General features: G+C 36.7%; 1 protein-coding gene across 2 annotated transcripts; it reads left to right on the forward strand.

Moving 5' to 3' along the window:
- Positions 1–2,042: 2,042 nt before the first annotated feature.
- hoga1 (4-hydroxy-2-oxoglutarate aldolase 1) lies at positions 2,043–24,751 on the forward strand. 2 transcript variants are annotated; one of them, XM_028795694.2, is made up of 8 exons: positions 2,043–2,141; positions 2,681–2,891; positions 4,682–4,810; positions 14,397–14,524; positions 18,797–18,931; positions 20,020–20,116; positions 20,908–21,041; positions 24,474–24,751. In XM_028795694.2, exons 2-8 carry the CDS (start codon positions 2,684–2,686, stop codon positions 24,630–24,632), a joined length of 990 nt encoding a protein of 329 aa, XP_028651527.1. In that variant the 5' UTR covers positions 2,043–2,141; positions 2,681–2,683; the 3' UTR covers positions 24,633–24,751. The 2 variants fall into 2 exon arrangements, with proteins under 2 accessions (XP_028651527.1, XP_051778414.1); XM_051922454.1 differs by lacking the exon at positions 2,043–2,141 and having other exon boundaries at positions 2,594–2,891.
- The last annotated feature ends 457 nt before the right edge of the window (positions 24,752–25,208 follow it).

Raw genomic sequence — 25,208 nt, forward strand, 5'->3', positions numbered from 1 at the left:
CTGCCAAATTTCAGACTTCTACCTACACGGGAAGTTGGAGAATTAGTGATGAGTGAGTGAGTGAGTCAGTCAGTCAGTCAGTCAGTGAGGGCTTTGCCTTTTATTAGTATAGATATGCTTACATATAAAATCCACGATAGAGTGAAGCCGCGAAAGGCGAAGCGCGATATAGCGAGGGATCACTGTACACTGCTGTCTCGGTATCATAGAATACATTGTTGTGTTCCTCATCTTCTGCCTTCCAGAATGACTTAGTAGTTTTGATTATTGTAGAGATGGGAAAATGATAGTGAAACATCAAAGTTTGTGTCAGTCAATCTGAAGTTTAGTGAGTCGATTCACTGTGTCGTACTTTGTGTCAAAACACCGCAGTCACATGACCCATGACGTTTGAAGCTTTGAACGTCATCAGTGCTTCACAGCGCACTTTATTGGTTTGACAGCGTTTCATCAGTTTGACAGCTTTGGAGCTTGTATAAAATGCATCATTCTCATTCAACAATGTTGGGTTGTGAGGAGAGAGAGATTTGGAGAGCTTTGGTGAAAGATGGTGACTAACAGCAGTGAACGGTGTTCAAAAGTTAAATAGTATAAATAGACAAGGACCCCCCCTAGCAGAATAAAATGAACATAGGCTTTTTTGACCTTTTACTGGTGACATGAGACTGAAACAGTGAGTGTTGCTTCACTTGTGCTCTTGAGAGATTGCCTTGACCTCAGTTAACCACCAGATGTTGCTGTTCATACTCAAAGCTTCACAAGGCTTCATTTTCCCATCACTAGATTATTGGCAGCTTAAAAAAACACACAGCTCAGTTTGTTTTGGCTAAATGCTTTTCCTGCTTCTTAAATTATTTATAGTCTTTTGGTTTCCCTCTTTTAACTGTTTTGCTTGGTATTAGTATATAGCCATGTTTCCACTAACTCCAGGAACAATCAGTAAGTCTTCACCTTTTCTTTGTAATAACGTGGTCAACTGTACAATAAAATTTCAAGGCTGCTTTAAGGAACTTTCTGGAAAAATGCAATTTCAGCCAAAAAGGAAAGCAATCTTGCTCCATTTCTAGAGTAAAAAAGTGGGGTTTGATTCTGTCCCATCATGAGTGATACTAAATACTGCCTCTGATGCTGAGTAACTTCTAAATGTGATCATTAGCGGAAGCAGACCGCAGTACCTATGAGGTCAGTCGTGTAATGCCCCAGCATCACAAAACGCCCTCAACGTCAGTCACGTAACACCCATCATATTAGCCTACAGTTAACTTTTGGGCCCCATTACATTGTGGTTAAGATTCAGGTTGATTGAGGGCTATCTGACTCAAAGGGCATTACCTGACCTGTGTCAGAGGTATTGCAGCCTGCAGTTAGACCAGATGTTTCCAAACTCAGTCCTGGGGACCCCCTGTGGCTGCAGGTTTTTGTTCCAACCAGTTTCACAATCAGTGATAATAATCGATAACAACTGATCTCATTTAATTAGCTGCTCTCTTTTACTCTTCTCTTATTCTGCATTCAGAAAAACACAACTGTATGTTTTTTACATTATAAGACATTTAGAAATATTTCTGTTTTTTCTAACGTTATAAATGCTTAACTCGCTTTTATTGTTTTCCTATTATTTTCCCCTTTTCCTGTATAGTTTGCTCCCTTCATTTAACCCTAATAGTGACAATTAACCTCCAGCACAGCAAACACCCGGGATGATGAAAGTAGCAACGACTTCAGTGTCAGACCCACTAATTAGTAATTAATCAATTAAACAACCAGAACACCTGGAAAAGCAGAATGAAAATTAGGTTGAAAATACTGTTAACGACTTAAAAAAACCCTACTTAGTCCCCATGTATTACATTTTAATAAAAATCTACCAAACTATGTAATTTCTACATTGATTCCAAAACACAGAAACTGGGAAATTGACTCACTTAATTAGGCTAAGAGTCCAATGAAAAACCTGCAGCCACAGTGGGTCCCCAGGACGAGTTTGGGAACCACTGAGGTAGACTTTTCTCGAAATAAGGGCGACGCCCCCTTGCTTTCACTTTTGCAGAGGAGACGGAGTTTGGCGACGCCCCCTGATCGGTTGGCTTGTAGGCTGACGAGGCGAGAGGCCTTCTGTACGCACGCGCCCTCGCGGGCAGGTAAAATGACAAACCACTGCCACCGTAACTGGAGTTAAACGTGAAAGTGTTCGATTATTATACAGTGTGTGGTATAAAACACTTGATTCATTTATGTGATAAGATACCGCTGTGGTGCAAATGAGAAAGGTTGTCGTATCACTTTCTAAAGTTGGGACAAAGTAAAACGGCGACTTTTGCAGTCACTGCTGACTAAGGAACTATTCGAAAAGCAATTAAGGCTACTCATATTGTCAAGCTCTGTGTTTCTTCGATGCATTGTACTGTACACAACTGTAAACGAGAGGGGACACAACCTAATGCCGTTATTAATTTATGTAATTTAGCAGAGGCAGTCTTCAGTTTAGGCAGATATCGGTGCACCTTCCGAAATGTCAATATTTAAAAATCTCGTTAAATATTAATAGAGTCTGATGAAAGTATTGTAAGGTAGAGGTTAAAAATAGAAGAGAGCGTGTGTCCAGCACTTATTTGCCTGCCTTTGCTCGCGTTTAACAATAGCATACGGCTTCTCATTCTGTTTTTATTTATCTGTTAAGATAATGCATCTTGTGAGGCGTCTTCGAGTGCCCGGCTTGGTTACAGGGTGTTTGAAGTCTGCGAGGCGCAGCCGAACTTCGGGAATCTCCGCAAAGCTTGATATTCGGGGCATTTATCCCCCGATTACGACTCCTTTCAACCACAATGAACAGGTGGATTATAATAAACTGGAAGAAAACCTGAACAAGTACTCGAAGGTACCTTTCAGAGGTAGGTCAGTGTGTGTGTACCCTGAAGTGAATCGCAATCAAGGCATTAATCCGCCCAGTTTTCATGGAAAGCGAGTTCTGCACCCAGTACCGCGTATGCAAAAATACTTTAAGAATATCCATTCAGTTTCTAAGAATGATTTGTCACTTTTAATGTTCGTTTCTAGCAGCACAAAGGAACAAGAGCCAAGATGGAATCAGAGGACAGTCTGTTGACAGGATGCTGTAATTCATACCCCCTACAGCTGTCCAAACAGCCATGTTATAGTTGCTCAAAAAATAATTATTCATGAGAATTTTATCACTATAAGCAAGCAAACAGGAGTCATGCCACTGATTAATTTTAGCTTTATTTGAATTATGATTATATTAACACTTAATTAGGACACACGGAGTGGGAATTTGTTTGGGAGAGGGAAATATCTGATGAAGATGGAATATGAAGCAGAGATGGAAAGAACAAGATGATAACGGTCAGGTGGGGTTTTACTAGAAGAGGGAAAGGTGAAGGCAGTGTTTGGATATGGCAGCAAAAGGTTGTGAATGCCTTGAAAAGGTTTATTTAGGAGGTCATAAGGCGGGAGAATGCATGCATGAAAGTGGAGGGCAAAGGAATCGAGCAGTTTGATAAACCAAAGTAATTCAGGTGTCATATACAACAACATCTAGTGCCGTGTAAGTACTACAGCAGTAAATCTGGATGATTCCACTGCTTTTTTCTTTCTATTTTGGATTTTTTTTTTAAATTCTAACCAGCGGAGATGGATTTTTTAACAGGGAAATGCAGGTTTAGAAAATGTATGATCTATGTGCATGTGACACAGAAAATAGTGATAATTTAGTGAAAAAAGGCCAGCTGTATTGTTTGTAATCTAATTGTAGGTGATCCTTATTATTCATATTGCCTTACCTTCTATGTGTTATTTTTTGGGTGCTTCTAACAATGTTCATTTACTTTTGCTATTATTTTAACAATTAGTTGAAGCAGTTAGCAAGGCATACCAGTTCTTTATTAAGGAAGACAAACTATACTTTGTAATGAATTCCAAATCCTGTTATTACCAATTAATTTTCTGCCAAGTTATAAAATCCAAACCACTCTTGGTATGTCTTAGTAAAATTTCATAACACTGTAAATGGAAATAGAGTTATCTTGAAACTGTACTGATCAGCACATGGAATTGCATTTCTGCATTCCCATGCTGAGCGAAATTAAGGTAAATAGTTTTGTGATATTTTATCTTTCATGTTTTAGAAAAATTGCTGAGCAGTTTGGCAATAGTTTATTCAGTCCAGATAAAAACAAATGTCATCCATTGGATATTGCTTTGTTTAATCTTTATAGATATAAACCATATGTTAGAAACAACATTTTTGTCACGTTAACACAAAGAATGTACTGTATGTCACTGTTATTTGCTGTTATGATAAAAAAGTGAATCATAGAGACCTGTACGTTAGCTTGATTGGCCACTGTAAATTACACCATGCGTGTGTTTGTGCCAACCCATTAGTGAGCTCCTAAAAGGGTTCACTGATGTTCATTAAGAACTGGATCTTTCTTTGGCTGCAGCAATAGGCTTTAGGTTCTCATGATTCTGTAAGTGGCTTGTAAAGTGGAGGGGTGGATGTATTTGCTATGCACAAAAAAAAATGAAAATACGTTTTAAAAAATGTGTTTGGTCCAAACTACAAGAACTGTGTCTCTGCTGTGTTATATATAAAGATGTGGTTGTACGTAAGTCATTTGTATGTATTCTTTCATAATATCTTCCTTTTTTTCTGTAATAGGCTTTGTTGTCCAGGGCTCCAATGGTGAATATGTATATCTGACAAGTGAAGAACGAATTGAGGTGGTGAAGAGTGTTTCCAAGTCTGTTGCAAAAGACAAGCTTGTGATTGCTGGTTCTGGCTGCGAGTGTAAGAATAAAGTAATGTTTTATTTACAGAATAATTTGATTTAAGCCATGCTATACAACATGTTTAAAGACCTGACCTCAGTCCAGGTGATTTCCTTTTTTAAATACAGTATATTTTGTAGTCATTGTTTTTTTCCTTTTATAGCCAAGCATTTCTGTAGATTAAGAATTGAAGCATTTAATATGGTGGTTGGAAAATGTGTAGAACAACACTGTTTGTAATTTACAATTTCAGTTGGTATGGTGCGTCTTTTATCACTCTACTTCTATTCTAAATAAGTCTTCAAAAGAATTTTTCAAGAAAGCGTTTATTTATAGTACAAAGTATTTTTAAGGACAGTGCCCCAAAGATGTTCGTCTCCATTGTCTTTGTAAGTATAGTCTGCCATCTTTGTTCCTCTGCTGTCTTGTGACTCTGTCAAAACATAAAGACACTAAGGTGTGAAATCGTTTAGAAAAATAAATTTCATGTGCACATTTAGAAGGGAACTGAAGGTGAAATAATATGAAAAATAAGCCTTTGTACACTGACAGACTGCATTTTCTTGCATTGGTGATTCTATATATAGATAAGAGCTTTTGCTTTCTGTATTATGAAAATGTATTATTTTAATTATGTGTCTGAATTTTTAGTGAGACACTCAGTGAATCAATCAGCTTCTATTTCACATTTCTCATTAGCACTCGAAGATAAATGCCGTTGTAAGATTAACATTAGGCAGTGGAAGAAACCTATATTCCTTGAAAAAGAAAATAAAGCAATGACAAATATTAAAGCAGCCATTAATACACTCGGTACTTAATACAGTATGTGCAATAATACTTCATGAATTTGGGTTTGTGTAAATATCTTGTAGCACCACAGCAAATTATGTGGGAGGCTCACCACACCCCACCCCACCCCACCACACACATTATTTAAATATCTTTGTGCCAGTAGATGGAGATAGATAGATATATTGCATTGGGTAGCTTGTGTTCTGTGGTAGTTTTGATTTTATTCACTAGTAACTTCACAACAGTCTAATTATTTAAGTGAGGGAGTACTGCAGTAAACAGTGTATCATGTAATTAAAGTCCATATGACTCAAAGTCTGGCTCTATACTGTGCTACAGTGGAAAAAACCAGACATGCTGTGAAAAGTCAGCAGTTCTCAATAAGTGCCCTTGAAAATTGGGCTGTTGAGGTGGTCCAGGTATAACTAATAACCCTAATGTTGCATTTTTTTCAGTTCATTACATAAATTGACCAGTTTTTTATTTTTTAATTATTATCTTTTGCTAACTGCAAGAGTATCTTGTTTGTGCAAGTAAAACAATCGTGAACATTTTATTAGATCAGATTCATTCATTTTTAGTTTATTGCATCTTACCACTTTGAGTGTTCCCCAGTGATGGAACTGTGTAGTTTGGAAGAGGTGGATTAGGATTTTAAAATTACAATTACATGCAGTAAATGCGTCTTGTTGCTGCTCTGATTGTGTTCCTTTTACAACACGTGTCTTTTGCCTAATTTCACCACCTGTTTCTGGTAAGAGGGTCAGGTCAGAGAATTTTCCAACAAAAACAAAATTTGCTTTCTTCAGTATCTTTACTAAATACACTGTATTCATTGTTGTTTGTGATACCATGAGTTTAAAATTAAATTAGAGTTCCCTTTGAAAAGGCTACTAGAGAAATTGATTGTAAATGTAAAATGTGCAATCTTGAGATGTTTTCATAATGTTACAGTGCACATAAAGTTGTTTGATACAACATAATAATTTTATATCTTAGATTTGTGTTAACTCATCTATAAAATGTATCTATCCACTTTTATACACCTGCTTTATCCATCCAGAGATCATGGAAGTTGTCATTCTCCTAGCATACAGTTTTTCATTTATAGAAATTCAAAGTATGTACTTGTTTTCAAATATTTAAAACTGAACAAAGAACTAATTCAACTTATTTCTAAATTGTGTTATGTGTCCAAACAGTCTGCTTCTGTTTTATTCTGGTTCTTAATACTTGTTAAACGTCTTGTATGCTTTTTCTTTTATTTTTATTCTTCTGAAGTCACACTAATATTTTTACACTCATTTTCTGTTTGAACTAGGGATAAAGAGCACAATAGTTGTAATAATTATTAGCTCTTCATTAAAATTCCTATGCTGTGAAATGCTAAATATACTCTGCACAGTATGAGTTACTCCTTTCATAATGTTCCTGTTATGTTCAAAAACGCAGTTTTACTGATGTTTGCTGTTCTTTTATATTTGTACATGTTGCTTTGTTTGTAAAGAGGTGATTACAATACATTTTATTATATATGAATTGAACTTTGTTAACGTTTAGATGCTACATCAATAAGTTAATGTTATTCTTGGCCAAGATTTTTTAGCCTGAGGTTCTTTGAGGTGCCTAGAGGGGGCTGGGTGGTCTCATGGCCTGGAAACCCTGCAGATTTTATTTATTTTTTTCTCCAACCGTCTGGAGTTTTTTTTTTTTTTTTTTTCTGTCCTCCCTTGCCATCAGACCTTACTTTTATTCTATGTTAATTAGTGTTCCCTTATTTTAATTCTTATTTATTTTGTCTTTTTTCTCTTTCTTCATCATGTAAAGCATTTTGAGCTACATTATTTGTATGAAAATGTGCTATATAAATAAATGTTGTTGTTTTAACCATCTCGGAGAGTTCAGATGGCAGACATAATGCAACAACAGGACAAAGCCCAGGTGACAGAAATACCATATCAACAGAACTGATTAAATAAGAATTATATAATGTTACCTCACATTATAAAACATACTGTTTAAGTAGTAACTTTGTTGTCAGCATAATACCATAAGGTGCAGCATAAATAAAAGACAACTATTCAAATTGTACAGTAAAAAATTATTTAGTTAGTAATAAATAAATGTATTTTTATTCCAAAGTCAATTAGATAGAACTATTGGTTGGCAGATGAAATTAACATAAATTAAATGACATCTAATGACACCTAAAATCAAATTTATATTTGCCTTTAAAGGGACTGGAGAATCATGGTGTAGGTTTCTGCAGTCAAAACAGCCACATATAGACAAAATTTTATTTTTTTTTTTATTTATTTATTCTTTTATTTATTTATTTGGCTGAATACTTTATCGAAGGTGACTTAAAATGTTTGTGGTGCAATTGATTAGATTTCTGTTGTTTTTCCAGTTGGAGCACAGACAGGTGAAGTAGCTTGATCATTGCACACAATGTCAGGAGCAGGTTAGTTTGCTCATATTGTTGCTTACAACATATACAGTATGAAAACACGAATAAGCTCACTTTTGCAGAAGTCATTTTCTTTAATGACCAATGCAAAGCACAAACTATTTCATACTTCACATATTACACACTTTTTATTATTTCTTTAGATTGGAGAGATCTGTCCATTTATAGCTTATCAATCTTTTTGAACTTATTTTAACATCGGTTAATATATATACGTATATTGGTGTGTGTGTATTATTTGAGATATTACACCAAATATTTACATGTGTATGTGTAAATTTTTGCTGAATTAGCATCATGAGCCACCAAGAGCCAGAAGAAGGCTATTGGATTAGTTTGTAGTGTTCTTTCATTATGATGAAGGCATGGACAAGAAATTAATGTAAGCAATGCATATTTCCATTCTTGTCCACATAGTACTGTACCACTAAATAACTGCAATTTTTTGCTGCTTTTTTTAGTTTTTATTTTTCCTTAGCTATATTTTTTGCTGTGCACCAGCTTCTTTGATATTTTGCTAATTGCTTTGTTGTGGAATGCTTTACAAGTAACACTGAATGTTGTTAAAAGGTACCACGTTTTGCCTAAAAGGTGTGTATTGCACAAAACAAATGAGTTTAAAAATGGAGTACAGACTAAACATGTTGAGGTATAGACTTGCTATCTGAATGACAGTATAACTGTAAGCACTAAAAGACTGCAACATCACCCCAGTCTCATTGAGGCTTTACCAGGCTGGTGCAGGTATCACACATAGAAGAGAAACCAGGAGTGCAAAAACATTTTATGGCTGAGTGAAGGAACCTTCACAAAAATGCAGTGGAAACAAAACATTAGCCATCTGTCATTTCAACCTGATATTTCTTATTTCACTTAGCCCAGTTAAGGGCAATTCATATATATTTTAGAAGATAAAATTTTAATTAAACATTCTTTCAGGGATGAATGGTGAAATTGGTTTCAATACAGAAGTTTATTTGTGAAAATATATATTTGACAAAGTTATGATACTGCTAGTGTGAATCAAATAGCCACATTATTATGACCTCCATCAAAACGAATGAGTGACATAATGATTGCATGATTTAACGAAAACAAAATGTTGTTATTAATGAAGCAATCAAGTTGCTAACCTTACTGTTAGTCACTAGTAAGAAGAGGGATTGTGGGTATAGACATCTCTAATAAAAGGCTATTTCATTTTGAATTTTGAAGTGGATTTTAAAATACTGCTTAAAATCAATATTAAATATGAATTCATTATTATAACTACCAGTGACTTGGTGAATTCCAAGATAATTAAGGATATTTTAATTTAAACAAACAATTTAACTCTATTTTTATAACAATGTGCTTTTAAAATCTGGGTTGTCAAAAGAATTCCTCCGTTTAGCTGTGTAAAAAGAACTTACTAAAGAGTAATATTTAACGGATGAGTCGAAGTGATCTAACTTTCAAATATCACACAATCCTGGTAATTTTGTTTTTCAAATTTGTCCTCATGGGTTTTTTTTTTTTTTTTTTAAACTTTTCTCCAAACCTTAATTTCCTGTGTGAAATCAAATGTATTTGTTTTACAACTCCTGTAAAGCATCCTTTTGTTGTACTGTTTTTAAAGTATATCTTATACTGTATGACTGATAAAACTTTATAAACTTTTTTTTTTTATCCTGTGTGCTAACCCAGAATTAGTATATTAACTGAACCTGCAGTGTAAGTGGTAGACTACATTACGTATGCCACCATATCTTTGAAATATATGACATGTGCTTTTACTACATTTTGTCACATTTTAGATGTTATCCTAATGGAAATTAGTTTGGCTCCATAAACCAGATGAATTACATATATTAAGCATTTTCATATGGGTATTTAACAAAGATGGGGCAGCACGGTGGCGCAGTGGTAGCGCTGCTGCCTCGCAGTTAGGAGACCTGGGTTTGCTTCCCAGGTCCTCCCTGCATGGAGTTTGCATGTTCTCCCCGTGTCTGCGTGGGTTTCCTCCGGGTACTCCAGTTTCCTCCCACAGTTCAAAGACATGCAGGTTAGGTGCATTGACGATCCTAAATTGTCTCTAGTGTGTGCTTGGTGTGTGTGTGTGTGCCCTGCGGAAAGCTGGCACCCTGCCTGGGATTTGTTTCCTGCCTTGCGCCCTGTGTTGGCTGGTATTGGCTCCAGCAGACCCCTGTGACCCTGTAGTTAGGATATAGTGGGTTGGATAATGGATGGATGGATAATGCAGCTACAGTCACTGTACAGGCAAAAGGTAACAAGCAGGTTCCGAAGCCTTGTGCTATGGTCGACTATAATAGTATGACAGGGGGAGTAAATCGTGTAGATCAAGAATTGACTTTTTATCCCATTGTGCAGAGGCAACAAAAGAAATACTACAAAAAGAAATTTCGTCATCTGGTGGAACAGTACATTTGGAATGCATTTATGTTATACAAGGAAAGAGCTGGCAAAACTGTTTCTCATGCTAACTTTACATGTCAGCTTGTAGAATAAATCATTGCCGCACATCCACAGTCCACACTAGCGCTAAAGAGACATGGTCGGCCCAGCGCATCGCGGATCAATCCAGAGCATCTTATTATTACAGATTTTATTGATTCTGTACCACCAAAAGGAAAAAAAACAGAATCCAACTCATACCTGTGCAGTGTGTTTTTCAAAAACTGATGAATCAGAAAAGAAGCATGCTGTTATTGTGCTTTTAAGATTTACCACACAAAAAACTCATTTTGAGATTATATACTGTTTTGGCATCATTACTAGTATTATTATTACTGTTGTTATTGTTCATTTCATATTATTATTTTTATTCATCATTACATTTCACATGTGTTTTTGGAATAAAATGCAACGCTAAGGTGGTTAAAAGAAACAGTCTTACAAGTGATAGTACATGTAAGAATTCACAATTAACTTGATTAACTGAAACATAATTAAATCGAAATAATTACATAAAAGTTATCGAAATACATTATAAGCGAGAAAGGACACAAAGGAGACCCAATGAAAACATGGGGTGCCAACCATGCCATCCCGTTTATAGCCAAAGTCCAAAAAATATTGTTAAAAGTGAGTGTGCAGTGATGCAACAGAAATGAGTTATGAAAGAAGCTTTTTCAGCCAGTAAAGCTTCACAGTATAGTCCTCTTTCTCGAGTGGGTCAAATTCTGGGAGCTGCAACATGCAGGGTCTGTATTTCATGAAGTGAGACACCATCTTTCAGGAGTTCATGGTTTTGTATGTTCCTGACTGCAGAGGTACTGTGCAGGATTAGTTGAAATCGGGTTGTCTTCTTAGCATTACAGGGGTGAAAGAAGATGACACAGATAGCTACCACTATGGATGCTAAATGGTCTGTCAGTAACCTTTTATCATGTGAGCGGTGGACAGATATTGGGCACTACCAAGGTACTCAGGAGGTTGTCCATGGTCTTCATGGGAAATGCGTTGAAGTGGGAGAGCTGGTTTGACTGACGGAAGTCATTGCAGAAGTGGCAACTTCCACCGTGTTGAGGGATCAGTACAATTGGGCTAGATCAGGGGATTTGGCTTTCTTCAGTAATGCTAAGATTCAATATTTGCTGACTCTCAAGTTCCACCTTGGGTTCCTTCACCTCTGGGAGTCGATACAGCCATTCCTTGACTGTGATCCCCAACTATGGGGCTGTTGTCCTCTTGATCATGCCAAAGTTTGATGAGTTTGACGCAATAGATGTGTTTGCAGGAGCACCAGGTTGGCTAGTAAACCATTAGTCCACTAGTCCTTTTTGCTCTTAGACCTTATAGGGACGTTGCCAGTGGGGTAGGAGATTTGAGTGGGATGTTGGAACCAGGACTATGACTTTGTTCAAGGCTGGAAATCATGCAAGTGAGTGCCTCAGTCATATAAGCGGTAAGACTGCGATGTCATTGATAATGTTGCTAAAGGAGAGTGTTGCTTCCTCCTTCCAATCCTTTCTAATAAGATCCAAGAGTCCCCGAGGCCGTCTCCCATATAAAAGTTTGAACTGGGAGAAGCTTGGTGCACCTCGTGGAAAACAAAGGGAATGAGAGGCAGAACCTGGTCCTAGTGTTTGTTGTCTGCATGCACCACCCTCCTTAGCATCTGTTTGAGAGTCTGATTGAAGCATTCAACAAAAACTGTCAATTTGGTGGTGATATATAGATGTCTTGTGACCTCCCTGAAGGTCTACTAAGTAACAGGTCTCCTGCTGTCCATTAGGACTTCTTTGGGGATGCCGACTCTCACAAAGAATTCCATAAGTTTGTTGGTTAACTGTTTTTGCAAGGGGGTGGCTTTAGTATACTGGGTTACATAATCCACCAGGAAAAGGATGTACTTGTGCCAAAGGATTGAGCAGAACGACTATGTCCATGCTGATCCATGGAATAGGAATGTCTAAGATAAGCAAGGGGACTAGAGGTGCACTTTTCTTTCCTGGGTAATCTCAGGCCAGTAGAAGTGTAGCATGATTCTTTATAGTATTTTACATGCCCAAAATGGGCTCCTCAAAAGCGGGCATGGGCCAGGTCTCAGATTTTTGATGATAAGCAAGAGGGGCCAACAACTAGCTGTGCAGTTTGTCCTGCGACCCGACATAGCAGTTTGTTAATTAACACAAAATAGGACTCAAGTGGCATGGAGTGTCCAGTAGGTAGACCGTCAACAGAAACAATAGCATTTCTGGTGAACTTCAGCGAGTCATTATCCCACTGGTCACGTTTTTATTAGGTGGGCAGGGAGCAAAGCTGAAGCTACAAAGAGACGACCTGATCAGGCACAGTGCTGTCTGATGCAGCCAGGTACACTAACTTCCTCATCCTTGATGTCAGCCACGTCATACTTGTGTAAAAAAAAAAAAAAATAAATTATATATGGATATATGTATGTGGATATGTATTTTTTTAATCTCACCCTTCATCTCTAATTTCAGCTTTTTCACACCTCCGCCCACCTTCTCCTTTCATCTGCACTGACTTTGTTCCCCCTCCTACATATTTTACATATGTTATCTGCTTTTTTCCTTTTCAGTTGCACACGTGAGGAAGGTCTTACAGCCGACATGTTGGGTCTTTTACCTTCTTTCCTTTTTTAGTGTGGAAATAACCTTTAACTTTTTCTCCTTTGCACATGCATGCTGATGCAGCTCTACACAAACTCCATTGCAAAGCACAATTTTACAGAAGAGAGCTTTCTTTTGAATTGAAACTAGTAAAGATTAGGAATTATGTGAAGTTTGCAGTAGTGGGATAAACGAAATGAACACTCAGTGAGTGAGTGAGTGAATCTGTCAATCACCTTTTTATTTACAGGTGCTGGTCATAAAATTAGAATATCATGACAAAGTTGATTTATTTCAGTAATTCCATTCAAAAAGTGAAACTTGTATATTAGATTCATTCATTACACACAGACTGATGTATTTCAAATGTTTATTTCTTTTAATGTTGGAAGGAATGCGACAGCTGAAACCCATGTCTTGCATACGTCTGTGCGTGGTGGTTCTTGAAGCACTGACTCCAGCTGCAGTCCACTCTTTGTGAATCTCCGCCACCTTTTTGAATGGGTTTTGTTTCACAATCCTCTCCAGGGTGCGGTTACCCTATTGCTTGTACGCTTTTTTCTACCACATCATGTCCTTCCCTTTGCCTCTCTATTAATGTGCTTGGACACAGAGCTCTGTGAACAGCCAGCCTCTTTAGCAATGACCTTTTGTGTCTTGCCCTCCTTGTGCAAGGTGTCAATGGGCGTCTTTTGGACAACTGTCAAGTCAGCAGTCTTCCCCATGATTGTGTAGCCTACAGAACTAGACTGAGAGACCATTTAAAGGCTTTTGCAGGTGTTTTGAGTTAATTAGCTGATTAGAGTGTGGCACCAGGTGTCTTCAATATTGAACCTTTTCACAATATTCTAATTTCCGAGATACTGAATTTGGGACTTTCATTAGTTGTCAGTTATAATCATCAACATTAAAAGAAATAAACATTTGAAATACATCAGTCTGTGTGTAATGAATGAATCTAATATACAAGTTTCACTTTTTGAATGGAATTATTGAAATAAATCAACTTTGTCATGATATTCTAATTTTATGACCAGCACCTGTATATAATACAAACACACACTACAATATATGTATTTTGTCTACTATTCTAAGGAGACATGTATATAAGAATTTTTATTGTACTGTACACATGACAATAAATTTGACTTGACATGACTGTCCCAAATAAAACTTGACCCAGGCAAATAACCTATGTGATCTTCAATAAGTTTTAAATCTAGTAGTTGTATATTTCAACTATGTTTTTCTTTTTTCTTAAGCATCTATTGCAACAATTCATACGACTGAAAGGATGGCAGAAGCTGGAGCTCATGCAGTGCTAGTGGTCACACCAAGTTACTACCGTGGAAGGATGGATAACCGAGCACTCATTCAGCATTACACACAGGTAATATCTAACAGAGCACAAATAGGAAAAAAACTTTTTTGAGTCTATGCATTATTTAGAAATTGCACAGTATGTATAAACACTTCAACTCTCAGTATCCTGCCAAGAAGAATGTAAAAAGTGCTTGTGCACCAGTGAAAAGTTTAAATTGCTCATCTGTCTAGAAAAGATGAAGAGCATATGGCAGGCAGTCTAGCAATAGTGCTGCATTTTGGTGCTTCTGCTGTTTAATAGTGTTGTGCTTTTGATTTTTCATTATTATTTTTACCTCATTATTAAATGAAAAATGCTTACAAAGAAAGTAGACAATGTAACTACACCTTTGTCATTGCTTTCTGTCCCCACCCAAATGCAGTTCCGTTTTTTTAGTCAGTAAGTAACCGTTCTTTTAAAATTGCCTTATTTTATTTGATAAACATTATGTCCATTCATTATGCATTTTAAATGTTTGTCTATTTATATCACAGTACATACCCATTCCAGTGTAGACGGAAATGTAATAATTGGTTTCGGGAATGTAATAAAATTGTGTTAACTTTTGTACTCCAACTAAATATGCACACTATAAAGTGTGAAACAATTAAGTACTTAGTGTTTTGGATGCTTTATGCAGAAGCCACCCTGTTGGACTTTACATTCAGGGTTTCCAAGTTATTTTTTAATGTGGTCAATAACTGACTTCCAAGGGCACAGCAGCAGTTTGAGCACAGACTTGGCCAGTGGCTCGCATCACAGTATGTAACACACAATGCTCTAACACCCCATCACTGGCACTGAACATTGTCAAAGGTAGTGCAGGCAAAATGAAAGCACAGCTGCAGTCTTCAGTTGTCTTTCGACCTCATTTTGACATGTAAATATTTGACTTTGGAGTTGGTAAAATACACTGGTTTTTCTTCATGTTTGACGAGCCATTAACTTTTGCATAAAATTATAACATTACATATATAACGGCTTGCGGAGTGGAAAAGTCATTTAGTGCGGTGACAAGTATGAAGACTTGTCTAAGGACAAGTACATTAGATGCAGATTTATTTAAATGTGCATGATGTGTTCACCAAAGTTATATTCTTGAGCATAACAATAAACTGTCAAAGTTAAGAATAATCATGGACAAAATAAGCATTGATTGTATGTACTGTTCAAGCAATTGTGATTTATCTGTCATATAAACTAAGCAGGATTTAGACTCCCTCCTAACTACCTTTACTGAAAACCCATGAATATTACGTAAAAAATTATGAATGTCACATATGCAAATAATAAAAGGCCAGAGTGCAGTGCTACAGTACATGTAGTGAACACTGGGTACACATGTAAATAATACATTTTTCTATTTAGTCTCACAATTTTAAACTTTACCAGTTTATTGAAATAAAATATCACTAACTGAAATGCCTTTTAAAATCAAGCAAGTATATGTAATTTGGAATTGTTTTGTAATATACCTTTTAATATTAACTGCTTTTTCATATTAATTCTATTGGTCTCTATGACTACTCCTTAGTTTTGTGGCTCATGAAACATTTTGCCCTCTAGCCCACAAAATTTTCCACACATGTCCATGTGTATAGGGTGATTTAAACCTGGCCATATTTGTAGAATGTTTAAAAAATTATACAATAAAAAATGAAATATTGCTGTATAGAGACAAATTTGTAAAATTTAAAAAAAAAAAATTAAATTTCTTTTTACTAATTTTAAAATACAACACACTAAATGAAGTTAAAAAATGTAGTACTTAACTGTTCTATCTAACAATCAGGTCTGTGTTGCGTTTGCACATTCTAATTTGTTTATTCTCTGGGTACACTGGTTTACTTCCACATTGTGGAAAGAAAAAGGTGTGCGAGTGAGATTGACTGGCAACTTTGAATTGACACTGTACAGCATAAGAGAGTACATTTGCAAGTGTGAGTATGCCCTGACAAGAAATGGCAGTACACCTCCCCCTCCGTGTGACTATATAGTTGAATAACTAGTTAGTGATACATTCATTGATTATTTTTTTAAACCAACTATAGCTAGACTTTTTTTTTCTATTAGGATCTTTCAAAAGAATTAAAGATTAAACAGCAGGAGTTAAATATGGTGAGGAAGTCACTAGCTGATTACAACATGTTCAGTGGCTTTGCCTAACAAGCCAAAATATTCATAACAGGCAGGTACATTAATTACCTTGTCCTTATCTGTGATGTTTTGTATGGACAATATCAAAGACTTTAATGTAATGTTGTTGTCAAGAAATGACAGAATGTGGTGAACAGGGCAAATCAATAAGATTCTGTGCACAGTAAATCTATTAATATTTAGTGAAGATTAGCTGTAAGCTTAAAGGAATACTCCATCCAAAAATTATATTTTTTTATATGTTACTTACCCCATGTAGTTTGTAGTGGTGGCTAAGAAAAAAAAAATGTCATGTTTTAATAAAACAAAATGTACACAACCAAAGATTCTGATTGATCAGGACCCAATAGTGACCGACACTGACAACGGCAAACAATGTGAAAAAAATCCATGGCGGGGGACTCCCACGTCACTCTTGTTGCATAATCCACATGTCCATTATCCATTCGTATGATGAAAAATGCAAAGTTTGTGTATTTTTTTTTTTTTTTTTGCTAAAATGTTTTTAATACCTAGTTCTGGAAAACTTAAGTGTACAAGATAAATAGAGGAGATGCTTTTCCATAATACTGTGCTTTGAATTAAAGATACACTACTCCTACTATTTCAGTTGGAAACAGTATTGTTGACCTGTGAAGTCCATCAATATATATGAATCCACAAGCTCCACAAAATGCTGTTTGGAAGGAGTAAATATGTGGTAGCAAATACAGTTTCATTGCTCTATATTTCAGCTAATAAAAAGCAATAATGACCTAATGATTTGTCCCCCAAGTTGAGTATTTTAATCCAAATTTGTGGTGTACTAATATTAGAGGGCAACACCATAGTATTTGCCACTGAATCCTACTGCCTCAGAAGCAAAGCAGTGATGAGACATAGGCCGATTTTAACAGTCAACCCCAGCTTTATAATTATAAACCCTCTTTATAATTAGGCAAAGAACATCATATTCCACTCCCACCTCAACCACCCTAGGCTTACAAGGCAGAAACAGTAAAGCTGTTGGTCATAGACATCTTAAACAAACTACCTACCAAAAAATTAAATTAGTGGCCTAGACAAGTTTAAAAAATGTCTGAATTAAATACCACATCAGTTTGCCTGTTATTTCATTAATGTATCTTAATGAGTTCAATGTTGTCCACTCATAATTAAAACATTATATGTTTGAGCTCCTTGCTAAAATGTGGTAGATGTTTTTCTTTAGCTGACAGTGAAACTCTGCCTAAACAAAGGTGTCCACTATTCATTGCCAAGAAATTGTGACCACTCCGTTGCATTTTTGACGTTTGTCTAGCTGGGGTCCTTGCCACTTGAGCCAACTTACAACCAAGTGGTAAGTGGTTAACAGCAATTGTCTACCCAAGCATTTAGAACATAAAGCCTCACATCAGGTGACATGACTATAAAATCGGTCCGTGATCTTTAGTGAATGTTACTGTGCAAATGTATGTGCAATTTGTTTTGGACAGCGCATTAGTTGAACAGAAATTCAATACAATGTTTCACTGACATTCGAGGATATTCCGTCTAATACCGTGCCCCTCTAGTTGTATACATTTATTAGGTTTAAGGTCACTATGTCGTTACCTAGTGGTACTTTTTTCATATGCTGTACTTTGCGTCCACTGTATTTAAAAAAAAAAACAAAAAAACCTCTGAGATTTGAGTACCCAGGACGTGGCGTATATTTCTCCTCATACCTTCCTGGAGTCTACATAATGGGTAACTACAGAGAATCCAATGAATCTGCATGTTTCAGAGCTAGTGCTGTCAGTAGATGTCAGCCTGGTATTTTTCAATCTTGTGTACATGGTCACTCACCTGTGGATGGATGTACTTGTGACTGAGCGACGTACAGTAAATGTTTAGGGCATCAATTCTGTCGTGTGTTTATTGCTGTCAGGGTGGGCTATATCTTTTTGAAGCCAATTGTTTCTTAGGACTGGGAGTACAGTATATTCATACTTGCAACTCTTTAGATAAATATTCCTTGTTGCAGCATATCCTGCTGCTAAAAATGTGTAGGAGTTTTGCATAATTGTGTATATTTAGTATTACATTAGAGTTGCAGACTTCAGTAGCCTTTTCAAAGCAGTGACACCTAACATTTTCTGATCTTTCTTTTTTATTCTGTAGGTTGCTAATGCCAGTCCTGTTCCTGTTATCCTGTATAGTGTTCCTGGAAATACAGGACTTGACCTGCAAGTGGAAGCTGCAGTTACCCTCGCCCAACATCCCAATATTGTGGGTCTAAAAGACAGTGGCGGGGATGTAAGTAATTATATCCTGGTTGGATGACGTCTTGCCTAGTTCCACATTTGAAGTAATAAAAGTAGTAAACACAATAAATATGGTGTTTAAGATTTTATAAAATACACAGCAAAGAGTAATAAATAGGTAGAACTCCGCATGTAAAGGAAAGACAAAAGAAACAAAATATGCTGGCCTACGTTTACACATATTAACCCTGTGTTTTAAGTAAATTGGCCTGTAAATCCCCTACCTCTTGAGCACCATACCAAAAATAAAATCTCATATTTTTTTTCATTTACATGTGACACAGATCTGATCATTTTAGAGAAGTTTGAACATTAAAATAGCTAATCAGATCGGATTTAGACCACTTTTACTTGTAGTATTAAATCTGATACAGATCTATGCAACCTTCAGTTGTAATCTGTGTTTGAATTCTCAGAACTGTCTGGAAATTTGCACAGTTTTACTTCACTATTTATGTGACCTGTGCCATAAAAAATCGAGATGGATTACAGTACAATACCTATACAGAGTGCCAAAGGAAAAAAGTAAGGGGATAACCTTAATACAAATTTGGCGTTACTGTCACAAGCCATTACAGCCTAATTGCTATATTTTTGTGAGAGAGTCTTAGTAACAGGCACCGTCATAATTAATTAGATGTGAAAATTCTGAAATTGTCAAACCACTGTTTTTCATCCAAGCCATCCACATGTCATTCTCTCCAGTCCTGGTGTCTTTGTTGTGTCCACAAGTTTCTGTGTACAGATATGGGAATGATAATTGCAAACAAAGCAGTGACTGTAATTTGTCAGTTTCTGTTTCTTTTTTCATTTTCTGTTTTTCTTGCCATCATGAACTAAACAATTGTCAAGTGTCCTGCAGTGAAAATCATGTAAAGTGGCACAGCAGACAGCATATTGTTGGTATTCATGGTTGTCTAATGAAACAAATTTGACCTGAGAACATAGCCATAGACTACCCCATAGTGTCCAAATGGGAGAATACCATCTCTCGTCTATAATTAATTATAAATTAAAATAAACTTTCCATATTCTATAAATGATATGTTATGTCTGTTTAAATGTGGTTTTCTATTGTAGATAACTAGAATTGCTCTGATTATTCACAAAACTCAAAAAGAGGATTTCCACGTTTTGGCGGGCTCTGCTGGTTTTCTTTTGGCTGCCTATTCTGTTGGTAAGAATATTTAAAAATCAGACACAAAAGTTCAGTTTGTTAATTTAGAGTCTGAGTATTTTTGAATATTATGTATTTAAATGTATCCCTGTTACTTTCTTATTCCTATAGTGTCTGTTTTATCCCCCACAACAGACTGATAGCAAAAATAGGCCAGTTCTTGGATTTCTACTAATAACACGCAAACTGAAACATAAGAGCAAAATTCAGAAATGTGAAGATTATCAGTGCAAAGTAATGTGATGCTGCACAACAGATTACCAAAAAAGTTCAATGCGCATTCTTGGTAGAATAACGTACATCTCCAGTCTTAAAACATGAATTATCTAAAATGATTTCTTGTAATGAGCACCTAGAAATATCCGCAGGCTAAGTTAAGAGAAGTCATTGTGTTGGTGTTTCTGTGCTATTATTTCCCAGTTTTATTTGGGTAAGAATATAAATAATAAAAGAAGACAGATATCAATGTAGCAGCTAAATTGTTAAAATAAGACCATCTATTTTCAGAGTGGAAAGAAATCTGTTCATTTAATTTTAAACTAATAAATAGAATAATGGATTATGAATGTCACCTGCTCATGAAAAACACTGTGGTTTTAAACTGGTTAAAATATCCAGTGGTTATCATCAGCACTGATAAAGAGTCCAAAGTATTTTTCATTAGTATTAGCAAATGGTGAGCGTAAGCAATGCTGTTAAGTGGCTAATGGGATTTTTATACTGTACAGTATTTTATGTTAGTAGTTAGAGATTTCTTAAAAGTTGATCACACTTTGGCTTGTTCTTTATAGGTGCAGTTGGAGGTGTGTGTGCACTCGCTAATGTCCTGGGGACCCAAGTATGTCAGCTTGAGCAGCTGTGTATTTCAGGCCAATGGGAAAAGGCCAAAGATCTACAGTACAGGCTCATTGAACCAAATACAGCTGTACGTTAATTCAGGTTATGCTATTCAGTATTGTGCAAACTTGGTGATTTGTATTTATTGTATACTTAAGATCGAAATGCCGTAAAGGTCAGAAGTTAAACAAATTTAGAGCAATATGAATGATATACTTGCAACTTGCCATCTCTTAGCATTGTAGTTTTATTTATATATTTCACAGTATATCGTGTATTGCACACAGAATATCCGTCCCATCGTCTGAACTTGCTTCTTCAATTAGAGAGTTGCAGGGCTTCTGATGCGTACCCTCTGACGGATTTGGATAAAAGATAGAACCAACACTGAATGGGGTACCCATCCATTGTAGGGCAAATTCATGCAAATAACTACACTTACGTATAGTTCTCCAATTTAGGTGAAATGCATATTTGTGGAAAGACACTGAAGTACCAACATGAATATGTGGAGGACATGCAAGTATTGTGCACAGTGTGCACCCCAGTCATGCAGCTTGGGTCCTTGTAGTTCAGAGACAGAAAGTTTACCACTGCACTACCAGCCCTTTCATAGATAGTGGATATCAAATGTGTATACATCCTTTTTGAAATTACGGATCATGCTCGTTAAAAGACCATAGAGTAGTGATGGACAAATTCCGCAGAGTTTACTTCGCCAGGAGTTCAGCAAAGTTCCAGAAATGTTTATGAACTTCGCCTAGCTCAGTGCAATGCATGGAAGTCAAAGGGGAAGGAGGAACTGAACTCGTTTCGAGTGGATTATCATGGTGAATTGTCCCCAAAGGCTCAGGAGAAGTCAGTCAACTATGCTGGACTGAATACTGTGGCCAAAGACTTGATCTGAGCTGTAAGGCAGCAGTGTGCCTCAACCAACAACAAAATATATATATATAACACATGGTGATAAACTAGCAATAAGTAAATAAAATGTAGATCACTGCACTTAGAGTTCTCCTCTTGGGGCACATATTGGCCATGCCATGAAGCCGCAGCCTGGGACTGGCTCATTCTGTTATTTGAAATCTTGGCTCTGGGAGCAGCAGGAACATCATTTTTGTTGACCGTGTATCTTTGCAGATGCTTTGCAGTTTATTCTTCCATCAAGAAGAAAGAAACATCTTGTAAATAGTAAAGAATCTTCTATTTGTATTATTTCACAGCATGTCCTGTTTATTCTGATGTGTGATCGATTATTTAAGACTTGTTTTGGGATTGTAGCTGGGCACTGGCTAATTACAATAATAATACATTTTATTTATATAGTGCCATTCCCATGTTTCAAGGCGCTTATGAATTCATTGGTGATGTGGTGTGGTGCTGCACTGCCAGCCACAGGGATCCATGTTATACTGTATATGTGGTGGCAGTATTTGTAATATTCTCATTAAGGTCAGCTAATGTACTCCTAAAATGATGTGGGATGGAATTCCTGCAGTGTTTCTCAATCTGTGTGGCTTCGGGACCCATTTTTATCTTTTTAAGTTCACTGAGGACCCACGTACAGCAATCAGAGTGTGTTGGGTTTATTGGTAAATGACCATGAGTGGACAAAGAAGATTCCCCTTAATGAAACGAGTGCGATTAGAGATGGGGGGGTGACCAAACGCTTCAGTGGACAGGGTAGGGCGAGTTTTAGCACATCTCAGTAGCTGAAGGTGCACTTTTTTTCCTTGTGTGTTTACAATCCAGTGACGGCAACATCATAGAGTGGGGTGGGTTTATTGGTAATTTGCACAGCAAATGTCCTGGAAGATATTCAGTAGGCCACACCATATTTGATGCGAAAATGCTTTGGCAAATTTCGCCGATCAGCACTACTGCAGTGAGTGTCAGGTTATGCTCAGAATTACATGCAGTGGGGCCTCCTATGTATACTTGGTTTCTTGTTATATATTATTGTAATCGTGCTGCCTGTGCATCATCTAGGTGAAATCTAGGACTACTGTGGGAGCTTTTAGCGCACATCCTTAGGACATCCACATGACATTTGTGACTCTGGAAATAATTCCTTGAGGACATCTGGAAACTGTTTATGGCTGAAGCTTAAAGGCTTTTCCATAGAGTAGGTGAAGCCAGAGGCTGAAATTGGGCCAAGGGCGAAACCGCTGGAAGAAAGCAAGGCTGGGGCCTTGAGGAAAAGGTAAAGAAGGGAGAGGGAAGAGTGATGTTGGTGTTATTTGCAAGTGAACAATTGTATGACACGCCACCAGAAAGACTGCAATGTGAATTCTGTATGATTCGGTCCAGTAGGGTAGGTATGGTACCCTCCTTTGTGTTCCATAATATGTTCACTGAGGCCTTCTTGGCACTTCTTTGGATTGCGAGTTTTGAAAACAGCTTGTGGGCATTCAAATAGCTCACAAGGGTTTTGTGATTTTTATCCCACTTTTTGTCTCTTTTGCAGTCAGCCAGTGCTAAGATATGGCAGGATATTGACATGCAATTATTAAGTAATTCAAAGGTTAAGTTGAATGTGGTTTAGGTTATTGTTGTCTTGAATGTTGAAATGTTTCCTTAACTCCACTTTCTAACAGAAAATGGCAGGTTTTGTGCATAAGTACATCCTTAGTGGAGTTATTGACTTCTTTACTTTTACCATCCACTCACTGAACCGCCAAATCATGACATTGTTCACAATGCTTGACAGCAGGTACTGTCGTCTTTGGGTGGTGAGCAGTGTTGACTTTGAGCCAAACACATTGCTTGGAATTACCTGCTCATATGTTTTGGAATGACATCCTAAACCTTGTAATGTCCTAATATTCCTTGTTTTCTTTTCGTCTTAATAGTGGTTTTCACATTTTTTCATAATACTGTGTGTAATGCCTTTTATATTCCTCTCCTTATATAAACCTTTCAAGAATAGTTTCAATTTCAGCTCGTCCTTCCCTTAATGCACAAACCCATAGTCTGGTGTTTTAATTACTTGACATATCACCTGAAAAGCCATTAATTTCTAGGGGCTGGCGCCAGATGTGTTGACCCTGCCATCCAGTGGCCACATTAGTTTCTACCGTGGTTTTTCTTTTACTACTGTAGCTGTCATTTAAATTTAATGTCATCCATTTGCAATAGGCATCCTGCTGACCAAGCATTTTTTGTTTGCAAAAAATAGAATTGTCCTTCCATCCATCCATTATCCAACCCGCTATATCCTAACTACAGGGTCACGGGGGGGTCTGCTGGAGCCAATCCCAGCCAACACAGGGCACAAGGCAGGAAACAAACCCCGGGCAGGGCGCCAGCCCACTGCAGAAGTAGAATTGTACTTTGATTTGATAATTTGATATCCCTCTTCTTGCTCCTCAAGTGTTAATATTCAAAATTTAATAAACACCAATACTGTACAGGAATATTTAACCTTTACCTGTAGTGTCTGGAGAGTTGTTGAAAGGACAGGCGTCTAATACATAGTCTGAAACATAATAAATATTCCAAATGACTTTGTCTTCCACAGGTCACTCGTCAGATGGGAATTGCAGGTTTAAAACAAGCAATGGACTGGTTTGGATATCACGGTGGTAAATGTCGTTCTCCTCTCTGTCCACTCAGTGAATTAGAAGCCAAGCAGCTAAACAGCATCTTTACCTCCAATGGATGGCTGTCACACTTTTAAAATTGAGGAATGGGATATGAAAATAACGATCTTAAAAATAATGACTAGTCACCCTTTAAAATACTAATGTGACATACTGGTTTATAAAATAAAGACATTTCTGTTGATTATGTAAGAAAGTGACCCTTTAATTATGTTACATCCTATGGAAAAATGCAAGGGACGGACAACATTTTCAAAAACAAACCATTTGTACACAGTTTGAATATTTTATTTCCTTTAATGTTAAAGCTTGCAAACAATGGTAAAGAACAGAAAAAAACCAAGTGATCTGAAAGCACTTTAAATAATACGTTTCCATATAATAGCATTTGGTCTTGTGTTTAAGGTGAATGTACATTAGCCAAATGAGGGCACTGTGGTGTACAAAAACAAACAAATCAGTCTGATCAGTATTAGAATACTTCCTGTACAGTATCTTAAAGTATACTTGTGATGTGATTCACTGCTGTTCATTTATCAGAATACAGGTGTATTTTTTGCTGTAATAGCACATTGAATTTAAAACTGTCTCAAAGAGGATTTCCAGTAGATTTAAATGAAAGCAGTTAAACATACAAGGAATACTGACAGTCA

This window comes from Erpetoichthys calabaricus, chromosome 2 (genome assembly GCF_900747795.2).
Source record: "Erpetoichthys calabaricus chromosome 2, fErpCal1.3, whole genome shotgun sequence".
Classification (NCBI taxonomy): domain Eukaryota; kingdom Metazoa; phylum Chordata; class Cladistia; order Polypteriformes; family Polypteridae; genus Erpetoichthys; species Erpetoichthys calabaricus.

Bases quoted from the DNA above. Each gene is read 5' to 3' on its own strand.
- hoga1 (XM_028795694.2), top strand. From the start codon at position 2,684: ATGCATCTTGTGAGGCGTCTTCGAGTGCCCGGCTTGGTTACAGGGTGT. The intron at 2,892-4,681 runs GTAGGTCAGTGT...TTTCTGTAATAG, and splicing joins CTCGAAGGTACCTTTCAGAG to GCTTTGTTGTCCAGGGCTCC. The intron at 20,117-20,907 runs GTAAGAATATTT...TGTTCTTTATAG, and splicing joins TTTGGCTGCCTATTCTGTTG to GTGCAGTTGGAGGTGTGTGT.